Genomic DNA, 18,186 nt, shown 5'->3' with positions numbered 1-18,186 from the left:
TTTTTCTTGTAACAAGAAAATTTTCTTGTAATAAGAACAGAAATTCACTGTTATATTAAGTATGGAAAATGAGGCAGCCCAAAATGAAGGGCAGTATAGGACTCCCACCTGAAAAATCTGGGTAAGGTAGGTGGAACCACTAAGCTACCCATCTCCTGAAACCATAACATATGTGATCTCAAATGTTATAAGAGATTATTTTTATATTTATTGCCATATGAAACAGGTGGTTAAGCTAGAAATAAAATATTAAAGTCATTAAAATCATATTGAGCACAGTCCTGTCAATTATCAAGTATTAATCAGAAATTATTTATTCATTGGCTGTTGTGTGCCAAGCACAGTGCTTATGGCTGTGGTGGATAGAAAAGGAGTACTTCATGGTCTTTGACCAAAAGTAGCTTACGCCATAGTTGGCTATATATTACCCAGAGTCAAATACAAACAGACACATGAAATAATAGAGAATAATATAAGTGATAAACAACCGCCATGGCATTTGCTTTAGGAGCTCAGAGGAGGAAAAATCAATTTGATCTTCAATAGTGAAGGAATTTGTCATGGGAGAGATGGCAAATAAAAACTTAAAGAACATGGAATAAGGTGGCATATCACTTGGAAGAAACAACATTGATAGAGGCTTAGAGATAGGAGTGAACTTTCTATGTAACTATGCCAAGAAGGACATCAACTTGACTGAAATAGAGGGTGTTTTATTGGTATAATGGAGAGTCAATTTGGATAAGCTGAAAAAACCCTATTATAGTGGGTCTAGAAAGTTAGACCAAGTAGCCTACTTTTAATGCATTAAGTAAACAAGGGAAGAATGGGAAAATAGTTGTAGAATTGTTAGTAAAAGAATGATAAAAATAAGCATAATATGAATTGCAGAAGAAAGAATCTTGGAGACCCAGAATCCAGTTTACCAGGCTGCTTGTGGTCATTCAGGCACCACTTCTTAGTTCACCACTCCAGTTCCTAGCTCACATTTCTATCATATTCAACCACCACAGTTCTGCTCCATGATATCCCACTCCAGACTTGCCCATCCCCTTCCTCTGTGCTCTCTAGAATTCCTGTTTCATATTTAACAACTTCTCTTCATTTTAGACCTCTTGCCCCCGTTATCTTTCCATTTCTTGGTATTCATAGAGACCGGTTTCTTTCAATTCATATTGCATCCCTGTCCATCATTTCTAGTAATGAACATTAAAAATTTCTTCCTATTCACTATTCTCTTTTATTGGCTAAAATTTTTGGTAAAAAAAACAAATAAAATTCTTTATAAGCAAATGATTTTATTCCTTTTCCTCTCATTATCTTCAGTTCTCTTCAGTCTGACTTCCAGACTCTTATTTAAGTGAAACTGTTCTCTCCAAAGTTACCAATGATCTCTTAATTGTCAAATCTAATGATTTTTTTTTCTTAGCCCTCCCTCATCCTTCTTAACCTGTCTGCAGCATTTGGTATTCTTTTTCCTCTTCCTGCTGGATTCTCTCTTTCTTAGTTAGTTGTCTTTTTATGTGATTACCCCCTTCATCCACTCTGGTGGATCATCAGTCCCTTAATATAGGCATAGCCTAAAGCTCTCTAGTCTAGGTCTTCTTTTTTTCTTTCCATTCTCTTGCATGGTGAACTTATAAGATTCCATGGGTCCAGCTATCATCTCTATGCAGATAATTTCCATATCTACAAATCCAACCTCAGTATGTCCACTGAGAAGTAGTCCCACATTACCACATGTCTTTTGAGTATTTAGCACATTCAGCTAAGGTCATTTCAAACTGACATGTACAAATCAGAATTCATATTTCCCTTGAAGACTTATTCTCCTTCTGAGCTTCCCCATTTCTTTTAAGGGCATCACCATCCTCCTGATCATCTCTAATCTCAGTGTTATTGTAGACTCCTCCCTTACATATACCAACAGTTTCCAAATCTTGTCATTTTTATCTTCATAATATCTCTTGCATCTGTCACCTTCTTTGCATTCACATAGTCACTTCCCTAGTTCACTCAGATTATTGTAATTACCTCCTAATCAGGTTCTGTGCCTCAAGTCCATCCCCTCTTCAGTCTATCCTAAGCACAACTGACAAAAAGATTTTCCTGGAGAATAAATCTGACCATTTCTCACCCATACTCAGTAAATCCTATTGACCCCCTATTTCCTTTAGGACAAAATGTAAACTCCTTAGTTTTCCTTAAAACTTTCCACAAAATGACCCCTTCTTACTTTTCCCCCCATCTTGAACATTATACTCCCCTATGCTATGGCCTTCTTGTTCCTTCTCATACATGATCCTCCATCTCCCACCTTCATTCCTTTGCTGGCTATCTCCCTCCCTAGCATCCTCTCTGCCAATATTGGAATGCTCTCCTCTATGCCAGGAAACGTCTTCCTCCTTACCTTTGCCTTTGGGAATTCTTGTTTTACTTTAACACTTAGCTGAAATGCTTCCTTCTTTATGAGGTCTTTCCTACTTCCCTAGCTGTTAGTGCCTCCATCCTCTAAGATTACCCTGTATCCACTTTGTGGGCATCCTCTAGATGTGTATCTATATATGCTCTTGTTGTATCTTTTTAAAATGTAAGCCCCTTGAGGGCAAGCACTAGCTTCTTTTTCTCTTTATATCTCCAGCACATAACAAAGTTTTGGGAACATCACTGGTTCTTAAAAAAAAAAAAAAGCCCTACATTGTTTATAGGGAAAATAGGGTAGAACTTATGTGTAAATTATAGGAATTTCAAAAGACCAATCTAAAGGTATGGTGCCTGAAAAGATTTAGGGACGTAGGGAATTTCCCCTAAGGAAATCCCTGGGGAAACAAGCATAGCACGAGTTCTAAACATTCCAAATGACCAGAAATAAGCAGTTGGGGCTAAAGTGACAGAATAGGTGTCTGAAAGGACATACTTGGAAAAAGAAGTGTTGCTAAGAGTTAAGGTCTAAGTAGTACTGAAGATCAAATTAATAAGAGAGCAATTAGACAAGATCTGGCTGATAGTCCCATTGGCTAGACATCAGTGAGTAAAGATTTGACCATCTTGATTTGTAAAATGAATGAATTTTTCTCATTGCTATTTGGATCTATGAACAACTGTTAGGTTGATAGGGTGGCAAGACTATCCAATGGAAATGTTTCATAGGCTGTTGGATAAATATAGGACTCTAGTTTATATGAGGTGAGGACCATTAGGTGAATGGATGGATGGATTATCAGCATATTGATGATAACTGAAATTCTGAGAATGAGTACACTGTCCAGGGGAGAAAAAAAAATAGAGCCAAAGCCTGAATCTCTGGAGATCTCCATAGTTAGCTCATTAGACAAGGAAAAGTCATTTAGGAAAACAGAAAAAATAATGGTAGGAGAGATGACAGAACATAGTATGATACACTGTTATAAAAGCCATTGATTCATAGAGTTTTAGAAACAAGAGTTTGCAAATGATGTAATGTACGACAGAAAAATCAAGAAGAAAGAAAACAGAGGGGAAAAAATGAGCTTAATATATGTGTTATGAGTAAGGATCAACCATTGTAGTCCTTGATAGAGAAGAACAATAGCTTAGCTAAATTTGTAAATTCTTATTTTGTTTGTATGCCTCTTAAGTAAGATGATAATTTATTAAACTAAGACCTTTAGCCTTCATTCCAGGTACACATTTATAACTGAAAGTGTTGTCTGAGGCTAGTTTCTTATTGTGAAATTTAGTCATGTTAATTTGTTAATGGTATTAATGGCTTTAATCAAAGTAGAATGGCCTCCCACCCTCCAGGGGCTAATGCCCTCTCTTCCTACATTGTCTTCCATCTACTCTGTATATGTCTGTCATGTTCATAGTTATTCATTTTTGTCTCTCACCACCCACCACCTCCATTAAAATGTGAGCTATTAGAAGGGAGAAACTATGTCTTTTTTGAATTCCCCAGTATTTAGCACAGTACCAGGCGCATGATCACTAATTAATGGGCTTGTTGATTTGATGTAACCTGACCCTGGGCAAGTCACTTAGCATTTCTGAGTCTCTGTTTTACCACCACAAAATTGTGTTGGGAAAAAAAGTACTTTGTAAATCTTGAAGCTCTACATAAATATAAGCTAGTGATGAAAAGGAGATAGTGAAACTCTGAAATTGGCTAACTTACTCAGGGGGAGTATATGAGTGAATGTGCATTAAATATATAATCGTAGCTAATGAGAGCAAAATAACGAAATTCTTGTAAAATTAACAATAACGCTCTGTATTTATATCAAATTTTCTTCTGAGAATTTAAAACCCTTTACAGAAAATAACTCAATAATTTTCACAGCCCCCCTGTGTGGTATGGATAGTTCTGGAGAAATTGCCCTAAATATTTAATCCAGCATGTTACTCCATGGTAATTAAGTTGAGTGTTTTCATTATTTTTCTTTTGTTTTTAACTCCTAAGTTACCCATTAATATAGTATTAATTACTTGTTTTATTAATTTGAAGAGGTAATTCATTAAATAAACACTTTCCCTTTGCCTCTGGGTGCTAAAACTTCCAAATGAAACAGGTCTATCTAAGTACATCTCAAATTAGCTCTTGTGTATACACTATTAAAGTATCAATAAGCTGTACCGCTGATTGAGCCAAATTGGAAAGGATGACAAATTTGAAACTTCTTAAGTGAAAAGGAAACGTGCAGTTATCAAATAGAAAACAAAACTTGTCCTTATACATTAGAATTCTAATTATATGGAAATGCAGTATGGTAAAATATAAACAACCCCAAACCTAAAGTTGAATGACTGTATATGAGACCTAGTTTCTTCTTGTCATTGTTCAGTCATTTTTCAGTCGTTTCTGACTCTCTGTGACCCCACTGGAGGTTTTCTTACCAAAGATACTGGAATAGTTTGCCATTTCCTTCTCCGGTTCATTTTACAGAGGAGGAAACTGAGGCAAACAAGTAAAGTGACTTGTCCATGGTCATACAGCTGGCAAGTGTCTGAGAGCAGATTTGAACTCTTGACTCCAGGAATGGCACTCTATCAGCTGTGCCACCTAACTGCTCCAAGTGGGTCCTAGGTCTAATCTCATAACTTACCTTGAATGAATCACATTCTTTAATTGGGCCTCAGTTTCTCCATCCGTAAAATAAAGGGCTTGTAAAATCTGTGACTTTTTGTGCAACCCAGCTTAGATGAGAGTTGAGTGGCAATGCAGACAAAGAGAGCCTACATCAAGTTGGATCCTCCCACCTCCTACCAAGTAGAGTAAGTCCTTGAGGGAAGGGCATTTTTATTTTTTTGTCTTAGGTTTTTAATCTTCTTACTGATTCTATTGTTTTATCTTTTTTGTCTTTGTTGGTGCCTAGTACACTTAGAGCCTGGAATATCCTAGGTACTTAATATGTGCTGGCCAGGTCGAATTCCTTTTTCAACAGACTCCAAATCCTATCTTCCAAGAACTATAGTAGCCTCCCCATCCTTCCTTCTTTAGACTTCTCTGGCACTCATCTTCTGATTTATCATTTCCAATTGATCCTTTTGGCTCGGTGCCTGCTCTATTTGAAACTAAGCCTCTTGACAGCCCGTCTATGGTAATTGAAAGACCTTTGCTGCCCATTTAAACTCCCATCCTATCCTTCCTTGCCCTACTGTTGCATATATGCCAGCATACCACCAGTCTTCTACAGAATATCCAGCTTAGCCCCTTTCTCCAAAGATGTACAAATAGCAAGGCTAGTATCCCAAAAGTCACAGACTATGTTTTGGTCATGAAAGAAAACATATAGTCCCAGCTAGTCTCAGCAAATATTTTTTTTTCTTTTTCCAACTTAGTCACACTTACATAGGGGTTCTTTCTGGTGGTTATCTTTCATTATCAAAGAGGATCCGAATGATATCACTATGTTAGAGTCAAGTTACAGTGTTTCTGATTGTGGCTGGAATGCTGTACCACAGGTCAGGCACAAATAGTCCATGTGAACATTTGGGGTGTATTCTCTAAATGCATCTCACATTTCCTTTGAGCTACTTCAATTCTGCTTTGTTCATAGAGCACAGCATCTTCTCTGATGAAGGCATACCATGCTGGGCAGTCTTGTGCCAGTGTCTCCTATGTCATGCAATCAGTTCTAAAGTTCTGAAGAGAGATCTTGAGAGTGTCCTTGTATCACTTTTTCTGACTCCAATGGGCTGGCCATGTTGTTTGAATGCCAAATGTATGTTCACCAAAAAGATTAATTTATGGAGATCTCACACAGGTTAAACATTCACATGATGATCAGAAAAAAATGATATGTAGGAGGAGAATTAGAATGTATGACTAGAATAGAATCTTGGAGTTGGAAATGGCTTTACAACCCATCAAGTTCAACCAATTTCTGAAAAGGACCATCCAGTGAAATATCACATTTTGCATTTTCCCATGCAGTAAAAAAATAAAAAGAAAGAAAATAAAAGAATGTTAATGTAACATTTTTTTAGAGAATATGCTACCTTAGTATTGCCAATCATATTTTAGGCTTCTGAAATAGTTTTGTTTGAGGCCATTTGAAAAAACTTGGATTGTAATCAATTACAAGGTGAAGACTCGGACTTCCTGAGAAGAGAATGCATCTTGAAAGTTGTAACTGCCCCATCCTTCTACCCATCCATCTTCTTTCCTGCAGCCCTTGGAAATATAGTTTCTCTTGAAACTTGGAACTTTAGTCTGCTCTGTAAGCTCTTTATTCTTTCTGGCAATGAACACAACTCTTCTTCATTTTATTGACCTTTAATATTGTTTACAACTCTCGATGTCTCTGCATTTTTTATGATTAGCTCATTATATCTTGAGTCCCAGTGTTTTTCTTCAGGAACACAGCTCCATTCTTTCATGGAAAGCAATGAGATGAGACTTAATGTACACATTTGCACTTTGGAGCTATAGAAAATGATTTGTAGACTCCAAAGGAAAGGTCTCTTTTTAAAGAATATAAAAATGTGATTTAGAAAATGCTAATGTCATCATTTAAAACCTTAAAAGAAGCACTGTGTGTTAATGCAACTTTAAAGAGTCTATCATGATTATTTTTAATGTGTACATTTTAGCTATATTGCTCAAGTGGCATTGTTGACGGTGCCCTTCATGTTCCAGGCAGAAAATTAATTTAACATTTGAATAGCATAAAGTTAATTAATATTTAATAAACATGTTTTCTTAATTAACAGGCCTTTGAAACATCACATATCCCAGCCTATTCATCCTTCTTCACATAATCCCAACAGAGCTGGGAGTGATTTTGTTAAATTGTCTGACAAAACCTAACTCCGCTACTTGTAACTTACAGTTGTTCACCTTTGTTACTTTGCAGTTTTTCCCTGCTAAAAAATTTAGTTTGTCTTGAAGTTGAATTGTTGTCTGGATTTCCAATGCAGTTCACAGTATGGCTACAGAATATAAAATGCTGTTGTCAGAATCTGTTTCTAGCTTAGTTTCCTTAAAGAATACGGGAATTTGAGAAGACAACTTACACATTTCTTTGCCACCATAGTTTGGTCCAAGGAAAGTAGTTTATAGATTAGTGTGAATAATTAATATAATGGGTTATTCCAGAAGGATAATAATATTTGACCTATAATTTATGTAATTTAAAATTATTAATTCATTAATTTTTTAGGGAAATACGTTTTTCTCTTTTTGTCGGGGAACAAAGGTTCATATTTTCATTTTTTCCAATGATTTTCAGAAGGGAGAAGTTAACTTGTAAAATGACATTCTCATTGACATTTTCCTGTAGTATGTGATTTTTAAAATAATTCTTTCCCATAAATGCAGTTTGCTATTATAAGGTTTTGAGGGGGTTGGGTTAGCTAGTCTCTAAGGCCCTTCCTGCTCCAAGCATCTATGATTCAGTGTTCACATTTTTCTAAAGTTATATGTATGTATTTAACAAGACAAAATATAAAACTATATTTGGCTTTGTTATAAGATTTTTCATCGTAAAGTAAAATTCTTTGTAACACTGGGTTTTTTGGACCTCATTGAACACTAAATGTCCTCCATATGTATTTAATGATCATGCAGTTCTCTTTCATTCTGTTAATTTGATGTCTGCATTACTTTCTGAGTGGAACTTATATGGGTATTTGAATACTCCAAAGTCAAGCTCATTCCAATCAATCAATAAACATTTATTAAGTACTTAATATGTGTCAGGCACTATACTCAGGCAGAAGCCACATTTATGTGTTCCTATAGACTAAAAGACACTATATACACATTCTCCCTCTCTCTCTCTCTCTCTTTCTCTCTCTGTCTCTCTTTCTCTCTCTCTCTCTCTTTCTCTCTCTTTCTCTCTCTGTCACTCACTCACACACAAACACATGCACACACACACAGGGACTAGCTCTGCCTCTTACAACTTACCTTGAATAAATCACATTCCACTTACATATCAAAAAACATAATGATAGTGTGGCTAGCTAGAGCCACTTAATGTTATGAGTCTGTAAAGTAAGAAGACACAGATGGACAGATAGAGATTTTGTAGTGCCACATACATACCAGATATTTAACAAGAGTAACGTTGAACTGTTTGGAATCACAGCATTTGGAGTTGGAAGGAATTTCACTGACCTTTCAGTGACATTTCTGCTGTATGTCTGTACATATACTCATATTTATTTAGTTATTCATTCATTTATTTTCTGGATTTGTGATTTCACTGATGTAAGAAGGCTTGGTGAGGCAATTCCTTTCTCCTATGCAGATGTGAGCTTGTCTTTGTTTTCACTTTGCCTAAGAGGGTTCCCTGGAAATCCAGAGAGTACAAGTAACTTGCTAGTCCCACATACAGTAGTAAAAATGAAGACAAAGACTTGAACCCAAATCTTCCTATTTCTGAAACCAGCTGTCTATCCGCTACACATACATGTGCACGTATAGCCATATACAGATGCAAGTCTACATGCATTCACATATACACACATATGCACATGCCAAGGAACAAATTGACTCCCATGGAGAGATAAGTATACAATTGGTTTTCTGAAGAAACAAAGTAAATCTGCTACTTAGAGAACAAAGAAGTATCTGGGGCTAGGTGAGGCCACAGCAGAAAAACGAAGGGAATAAGTGATGCAGGAGAAGTGGATTCCCTCACCCAGCACTCAGGCTATACTTGGCAATTGCCACTCCTCTCTGGTAAATAGTGGATGTCAAGATTTAGTCCCAAATAAACAGAAGGTTTGTTGAGTAATTATGGGGTATTAGTTATTTTTATAAGGAATTACATCTGATTACTTCCTGACATCTGAAGTTATAAGCAGATAGATCACAATGAATGAGGAGGGAAAATGTGAAAATCTAACTATGGAAGGTCCAGAGAAGGGGAAAGGACACAGGTGGCTAATAAGGAGGTTGGGGTGGCAGAGAATTGTGATAACCTGTCATAGGAATGGCTAGTGCTCCCCTAAAAATACAGAAGTCTTAAGGTTGATATAGTAAATAGGTCAGCCTAGAAATGAGAAAGAACTGGGTGCAAGTCCTGCCTCTGACATAGATTAACTATTTGGCAACATGGACAGCTCACTCTCACCTCTCTGTGCCCCAGGCAACTCTACTGAGTTGCCAGTTAGTATCAGTGGAGGAAATTACCACACCAGGAGTTTCCTAAATCAATGATTTCATGGGTCTAGGTATAAGTACATATACTTTTTAACTACAGCCTATTAAATTAGTATAGAAGGGACAGTATGACTACCTTAAAGGTATCTTTTTTTCACAATTTAAAGCATTTGGACCTTAATGATTTTAAACACAAAATTGAAAATGTTTCATAGCCATTCATACTTTGTGAACAGAAATATATGTGTATGTGTGTAGCTTTTTGCATATGGGTATATACATACATATATGCAAACATATATTAATATACTCCCAGGCAAATGTACAGTTATATGGGACTCATTTTCTTTCTTTTTTTTCTTTATAGATTGTAATTGCTAGCCTCATGTGCACTTACAACAAAAATGACTGGACTGAACTTTCCAAAATGGCTGAGGTAATTGTTTCTTTAATATACTTCTTTATTTCTTTTGGTCTATTTTTATTAGTTTTAAATAAAAAGCTGCTGGTAAAAGAATTAACAGTGGAAGCAAAAGTGAACTGAAAAATGAGAAGTTGAATCTTGTCCATGATAATTTGTTTATCCCATGTTTTCATTAAAATGATAGAAATGAAAATTTAAAAGAAATCTGTTCTATAAAAGTGGTGCCTTGGATTTTATACACTATCTAAAAGACCTTTATTCTCTGAACCTGTATACTTTTTATTTGCATATTAAGCAAACTGTATATTATGATGGATGCCATGATAAAATTTAATTCTACCTTTGCGAGTCTAACTTGATCTTACCTTGCCTTCAGGCAAACTAGTTTGACAGCATGAGAAGAAATTTTTGAATAAAGAACTCTTGAATATTTAAAATATAAAAAGTTCATTTAATACTATTTTCGTTTTAATACAAAAATCACATAAAATGATAGAACAGAAAGCTACAATATTGAATAGTATTCAGCAAATATCCTATAAAATATATAAGATCTTACACAAATCCAAACAACTCACTCAAATTTATATTTCAAATAGGAAAAATACCTATTTAAATATATATATACATATATACATATATATACTTGCATCTATCATGAAAGACGCTTTATCAGCAATTAAATATAATTTTTAAAAATACTTTGAAAAAATGGGGTATTATATCTGACAATACTTTTTAATTAGTTGGTTTTGTTCCCAAGGTGTTCCAAAGCTCATTATGATGCTCTAAATAAATTTTCTTTTATCTGTACATCTCAAATCTGTGAAGGGGCGGATATCACTTCTGGGATTTAGAGGAATGAAATTAAGCATTATCAGTAATGGGCTTTGTGATCTTCAGTACTAGGTCCATTTTATACATGTATTTACCTAATTGACCATGAAATCTACAAAATCTATGCTTGACATGAGCTATGCCAATTTGAAACTGACTATGATGAATGGCTTTATCTTGCTGCTTGGTCCTCTTCCTGTTTCCTAAGAATAAAATCCTTAAAAATCATTTTCTCCAGTAATGGGTATCAATTTAGGAAGCAATTGTATTTACATTAGCCTTTGGGAAACCAGAACCTTCATGTATTGAGCATACTAACTCTTAGAGGTAAGTAATTCTCACATTCCCAAATCCTTTAAATTGCTATTTTATTCAAGAGCACATTTTAGAGTTCTATTCATTATAAAAAGACTTTCTAGGTTCCCTGAACCACCAAAGCAAAGACCAGCTAATTCATCAGAAATGTCAATCTGTAAAGGGACTCAGTACTAAAATATTTAACTCTATCAACTTTAAATGTAGACCTGTCCATGTTTTATCATAAAGGACGATATAGTCAGTGGTCCCCACATCTTTCTTCAAAGCAGGAAACTGGAGTAGTTTCAATACTCCCCAGTGCTAATGATCACAAATCAAGGAACTTTAGAGTTGGGAACAATCTCAGAAACCTTTTGGTCCAATCCATATCTGAGCAGGAATCTCCTGCCTCCAAATAATCAACTAATTTTTACCTACAGCTATCCATTGAAGGGAACTCTGAGGAAGATGATTTCAGATTGGGATAGCTTTAATTATTAGCATAATTTTCTTAACAAATACCTATATATTCAGATTTATCCATAATCTAATCAATATGTTTCTTCCAGCGCTCTATGTCACATATAGTCTATCTATTCTGGTTCATCTTTTGTTCATATCTCAACTCTGGTACTTATCAGCCATATAACTTTTCACAGATTATTTTTTATCTGCCTCATTTTCCTAAAATACAAGATGAGAATAATGATATTTGTTTTACACAATCACAGAATTTGAGAGTTAGAAAATATCTACCTCCCTGTGTACTGTCTGTGTACATCCTTAGTTTTCGAAGACTATAGCTAGTACAATCTCCATATGAAAGAAAGTCCCCTTGTAACATAGCCTGCAAGTGGTCATCCAGGCTCTATTTAAAAACTTCCAACGAGGGGGACCCCAGTAGTTCCCGAGGCAATGCATGCTACTTTGGGACAGCTCCAATTTTTAGGGAGTATTTTCTAACACTCAATCTGAAATTACTTCTTTACGTCTTCAGTCCATTACTTTTCTTTCAGTCCTCTGGGGCCAAATAGGAAAAAAAAAAGTTTGGTTCTTGTTTCTCTGGGCTAAACATCCCCCAGTTCCTTTACATTTATTCATGTTTTTCTTAAGCCATGGAATATTCCAAGTGAGGATTGATGAGGGCAAAGTGCAACAGCACTGTCACCTCCCAGTTATTGTAAGCTATGCCTCTCTTACTCATTCCAAGATGGCATGAACTTTTTGGCTGCCACACTACACTACAGACTTATATTGAACTTTGAGTTTCTTAAAAGCCTCAGGTCTTTCCCGATCTGTCCACAGCTGCTTCTCCAATCTCATACTTGGGAAGTTGAGTTCTGTTTTGTTGTTGTTCAGTTGTTTGTTAGTCTTGCCTAACTCTTCATGAACCCATTTGGGGTTTTTTTAGCAACGACACTGGAGTGGTTTGCCTTTTTTTTCTCCAGTTCATTTTACAGAGGAGGAAACTGAGGCAAACAGGTTTTACCGACTTGCCCAGGGTCACACAGGTAGTAAGTGTCTGATACCAGGTTTGAACTCAAGAAGATGAGTCTTCCTGTCTCAAGACTCTACTGTGCCACCTAGCTGTCCCACTTTTTTGTTTGTTTATTTTGTTTTACCCATGTGTAAGACTTTACATTTACCTTTATTGAATTTCATCTCATCAGAGTAACCAAATACTCTAGCATATGGGGTCAGCAAACTACAGAAAGAGGACCAAGTCCACCCCACTGCTGGTTTTTGTATTATACACTGAGTTAAGAAAGGTGTTTTTTTTTTTGTTTTGTTTTGGTTTTTTTGCATTTCAATATACAATGGAACTTTATTTAAAAATACAAATACCATGTCTAGCTCATTGTACATACAAAAACAAGGAGGCCCCTTCTGGCTGCAATTTGTTGACTACTGTTTCCTTCAAGTTCTTTTTGTGTCTTCCATCATCCAGTGTGCTATTTAATTATTTCTTCTAACTTGTTATCTACAAATTTGACAAGTATACATCTCCATCTTCCTTCAACTCATTAATAAAATATTCAATAAATAAGTAATAAATTCATGAGGAAAATTTCGGAATACTACGCTAAAGACATTCTGCTATGTTGACGTTGAACCAGATAATAAATGAATGAATGAATGAATAATTGCTAACATTTATACAGTACTTACTTCATGCCAGACTCCAGGCTAAGTGCTTTGTAATTATTTCCTCATTTGATCCTCACAACAGCCCTGACAGGGAGGTGCTATTATTATATCCATATTATAGCTGAAGAAATTGAGGCAGACAGGTTAAGTGACTTGACCAAGGCCACACAGTAAGTGTCTCAGGATTTGAACTCAGGTCTTCTAAACTCCAGTGCCACCTAGCTGTCTAGAGCAACAACTCTTTTTTCTTTATTTTTATTTTCTTTTTAATTTTTGGAATACAACAAACATTTCCATAGCTTGGTACAATAAAACAAAATGATTATATGTGAAAATGCACATCTACTATGCACAATTTGCTATTTCTTTCAAATATTCAACAAAATGATCATGTCAGTTTCTTTTGTTCATTGCCTTCTCCACCCCACCCTAGAGATGACTACCCTTAGAAACAAATAGGTTTATATTTATGGAAAATTATCCTATACATACTTCTGTTTATCAGTTCTTTCTTTGGATTCAGATAGCACCTATTTTCTATGGCCCTTATGGTTAATTTGGGTATTTATAATAGACAAAAAAAAGTTACTCATTCATTTTTAGAACATACTACTGTTGCTGTATACAGTGTTTTCTAGGTTCTTCTCATTTTGTTCTTCGTTAGAACCTAGGCAAACCATCTACAGTGTTTCTCCATCTACCTCCTCCACACATCTATGCTGACATCAAATAAAATAATAGCTGTCATGGAATAACCTATACAATTCATTTTATGCCTATTACTTTTAAACCTTTCTTGATTTTCTTGCCCTCAACATAGCTAAAACAACTCTTATTTGTTTTCCTTGGCATTTGTCATCAACTATCATTTATCATCAAAATGAGCATTTGCTCCTTTTAAAGGCTCTAACAGTTTTTACACTACATCATATTTATTTTAAAATTTTGCTGATGCTTTCTTTTCAGTGTTAGTATCACTTCCCAGTGACTCCCCATAATAATAAAAAAGGAAAGTTTAGCATAACAAATCCAAACATAGACTACATCTTTTACCTCATGCCTCAACCCACCCCTAGTCTACTATTTATTTACAAAATAAAGAAAGATAAGATTCATTTCCAGTCCTTTGAAATAAAAATTGGTAACTATGCTGGTCAAAATGTCAATGCCCTCTATTATTAACTTCCTTTATATTATTGTGGTCATTGAAGTTTCTTCTTGGTTCTAGTTACTTCATCTTTCTTCATCATCATAGCTGAGCATATCATCCTATAGTGCCTTAAGGTTTGCCAAATTCTTTACAAATAGTATCTCAGTTCACCCTCACAATAATCCCATGAGTTAGGTTCTGTTACTATCACCATTTTACTGTTGAGGGTCACACAGCTAATAGATGTCTGAGGCTGCATGGAAGTCTTCCAGACTCCAGGCCAGCCACTCTATCCGCTGTGCTACTCAGCTACTTCTCCGTTCACATCAGTCTTTCCAAATTTCTTAGAATTCTTCATATCTGTCATATCTTACAGTGCAATAATATCTCATCACTCCCTTCTTATTCTGTAATTTAGTTTGTTCTCAGCTGATGGACACCCACATTGTACCTAGTTCTTCACTATACAAAAGTTCTGCTGTAAACAGTTTATACCTCCGACTTCTCTTCGGTCTTTAACTTTCCTAGGACATGGAGCCAGTAGTGGTATCATTGGATTAAAGAGTATTCTTAAACTTTTTGTTTAGGTCTGTAACTCTTTCACATTTATTCTCTGCTATCTTCTGCACTTTCAAATTGACATATATTTCCTAAATCACAATCCCATTAAAGCAGATTCCATTGCAAGGAAAATTGCTGTATTTATTTCATTACTTCAGTGGACTCATGTTGTTCTGATGTTGATACTGTTTCTGTTGGTAGAGATTACAAACCAGTCATACCTTCTCATCCTTTGAAATTCTTGACCTTGTCTTTCCTCAAATATTCCACATATGTGCAACCCAACATAGTGGAAATCTTCCTCTGATTCTTTTAATATTTTGTGAATGACTGCTACAGTCATTATAACTATGTGCCTAGTAATTCTTCATTCTTATTACATGACCATCCCAGTTTCTTTTTTGACCATATAAGTTACTCAAGATATTTTATATGCCAGTACACACACACACACACACATATATATATATATATATATATATATATATATATATATATATATATGAACAGATCAGGAAACTGAGCTCTGGAGAGCTTAAATGGCTTATTCAAGGTTGACATTTACTATCTAAATTTAGGTAATTACATCCTAAGTTGGCTTTCCACCAAGCCATTACATGCTGGTAATATGCTTCAGCCTTCTTATACACAGCAGGCATCTATATTTCACCTTCTGATTTGTTTACAATTTAGCTTCTTATGAGTTTTTGGTTCCTTGATATAACACAGGAGAACATCAGTATTGTAAAAGATGGTCTGTATATCAAGGAGAAGTTTAGGATCATTGATAGCACTGTACAAATTCACAAATACAATCAAACTTGATCTTTTCCTCTCCAGTTCTGAGTCCTGTTCACCGTCCATTTTAAAATGTCTCAATAATTTAGTAGTCTTCTCTCCAAATGTAGATAATAATCTAGGAAAGATAGGCTTTTATGTGCATAATTTTCTTTTTCTAAATCTATAGATGACCAAACTCTTTCTAACGTACATGTATCTTCTTGAATTGGTCCTTTACTGTTCTGGGCTCAGTGAATTCAGCAAAATCATATCTGTGAACAAAAGCATTTTAGAACCTTTTCCTTGTAAGACATGGTGCCAATCAAGCTCCCCACCACTGGTAGACACCTTTGATGAGCATAGGCTTTCCTTTCTACTGATTTATTTGATGTTAACACTCAAGAGACTATGAAATAGAGTTGCCTCAGTAGCCATGACTTTCCTCAAATTGCATATGATTTTAACATATGTACAGAAGATACTTTGTTTGAGACTTATAGTTTTGAGGTATTTTATAGTTGCTCAGTCAATTTATAAAAATGTTTTCTGCTGAAGAAAATAACTGAAAGCCTTCCTATTCCCTTTTCATATTTTATTAGTGCTCAGTCATTATCCAGTCCATTCTTCTAAGCACTTTAAAGAGGTGAGAAAGTAGCCATGTAGTTAGTGATGTCTTCTGGTTCACCTTTTTTCAAGGGTGGGATAAAAAAAATATATTTTTTTCCATTTCTTTGGAATTTTTTCCTCTTTGAAATCTTGAACCTCACTCCATAAGTGCCTTTAACACCAGGAGTGTATCCTAGCCATCTTGAACCAGCTTAGGAGAGCTGATGATTAAATTTTCAGTTTGAGCATTTATACATTGAAAGTTGACAAATGCTACCACCAGGGCTTGATTTAACATTTTATTGCTTTTCCTAATTTAATAGAGTGTTAATGATGAAGATTAAACTCAAAAGTATGTCGTGTTTATATTTTTTTTGGAAGGCTAGCTGTTAAGCATTTACCAGCACACCCCTGTTTTTTCACTATCTCGCCTACCTCCATAATGTATGTATCATAAATACTTTTGCTCAGATCCAGCTGCTCTCTTGACTTCAACTTCTTAAATACAATCATCAGCTCCTTCTGAAGTGACAGAGTACAAATTTGGTGGCTACACAATAGATGAGGTTAAATCATCATGGAAACATTGCCATATCTATCTGTTCCATTTCACATTGATTTATTGTTGTCCTTTGACTCATAGCTACAGAGGCTTCCTGGCTTGTGATCTGGCTTATGCTGGCCTAATGTTTTCAGGCTCCACTGCTTTGGGCAGTTTTGTTAACTGGCAGTATTTACATTTGTCTTCTATACTCCCCTGTTAAATTCTCAATTGAGACTGTTCTCCAAACTGGTGTTATCTTTGGCTATCATGTCTTTCTCTCTACTTGGCAAGAACAAACATTTGCTGGCTGAGCTGGTGTCTGGGCTTTTTCAGCCTTGTGGTGGGATAATCAGTCGTTTTGTTGTTCACATACTATTTTTCAGAGGTGACAGCTTGTTTAACCAGGTCAGGTTGACGCTCCTATAATTGTGTCAAGTGTCTTCTCATCTTTATTCTTTTCTCTAATTTGGTATAGATTTTGACCTTTGATCTAACAAGTCAATAATCTGACTTCACAAATATAGCCCCTTCTAAAATGACTAGTAATTCTGGGCTTACAATTAGTTAAGATAAAGCCAGTTTTGTTTTCTGATATGAAGCCTGGTGCTAACGTTGGCCAACACTCTCACCTGCTCTTCTTGAAGGTTTTTATGATAAATAGGCGTGAGGTTTTGAGTAGTATGTGTAAGCATTTGGTTTCTTTATCTTTATCTTTCTTTATCTCTAACCCAATTTTCCAACATGCTTTCACCATCCTCTGTCATGCCCACCATCATGTCAAGGTCTCCAAATATCTCAGTGTAAATTGCTTTAGTTTCAAGGATCTTGTCAAGTTCTTTGTAGAATTTCTCTACTTTATATTTTGCAATAGGTTTTGACACACATGGTACAGTTATCTTCATAATGGTCTTTTTCTTTATGTTCATTGTGAGAAATGCAAAGCCATATGATAAAGTATCCAGTTAAATGACTTGCTATTACCTTTGACAACATGATGAAACTGACCTTGTCAATTCCTTTACTCTCCCTTCTGAGGTGAAACCATGAGCCATCTTTCTATTTATCTACTCTTTACTTATATGCTTGTGGGTATATACATACATAAATATGTAGGTATACATATGTTTATATGTGTAAATATATGTGGATATAATATGTAGAAATATCAGTATATCTGTAGTTCACTTTTCCAGTAGGATATCAATTTATTTCATTAAACAGAAAAAATTAAACCTATATACACATACTCC

General features: G+C 35.4%; 1 protein-coding gene across 2 annotated transcripts in view; it reads left to right on the top strand.

Annotated features, from left to right (window-relative positions):
* DPYD (dihydropyrimidine dehydrogenase) overlaps nucleotides 1–18,186 on the top strand; it is a 1,077,299-nt gene that overhangs the window by 690,075 nt on the left and 369,038 nt on the right. For both annotated transcript variants that reach the window (XM_072644083.1, XM_072644082.1), the window contains one exon: nucleotides 9,957–10,025. In XM_072644083.1, the coding sequence (XP_072500184.1) occupies nucleotides 9,957–10,025 (69 nt within the window). The remainder of the gene's footprint in view (nucleotides 1–9,956; nucleotides 10,026–18,186) is intronic.

Source organism: Notamacropus eugenii, chromosome 2, assembly GCF_028372415.1.
Source record: "Notamacropus eugenii isolate mMacEug1 chromosome 2, mMacEug1.pri_v2, whole genome shotgun sequence".
Classification (NCBI taxonomy): domain Eukaryota; kingdom Metazoa; phylum Chordata; class Mammalia; order Diprotodontia; family Macropodidae; genus Notamacropus; species Notamacropus eugenii.
This window is presented reverse-complemented; position numbering and strand designations above follow the sequence as displayed.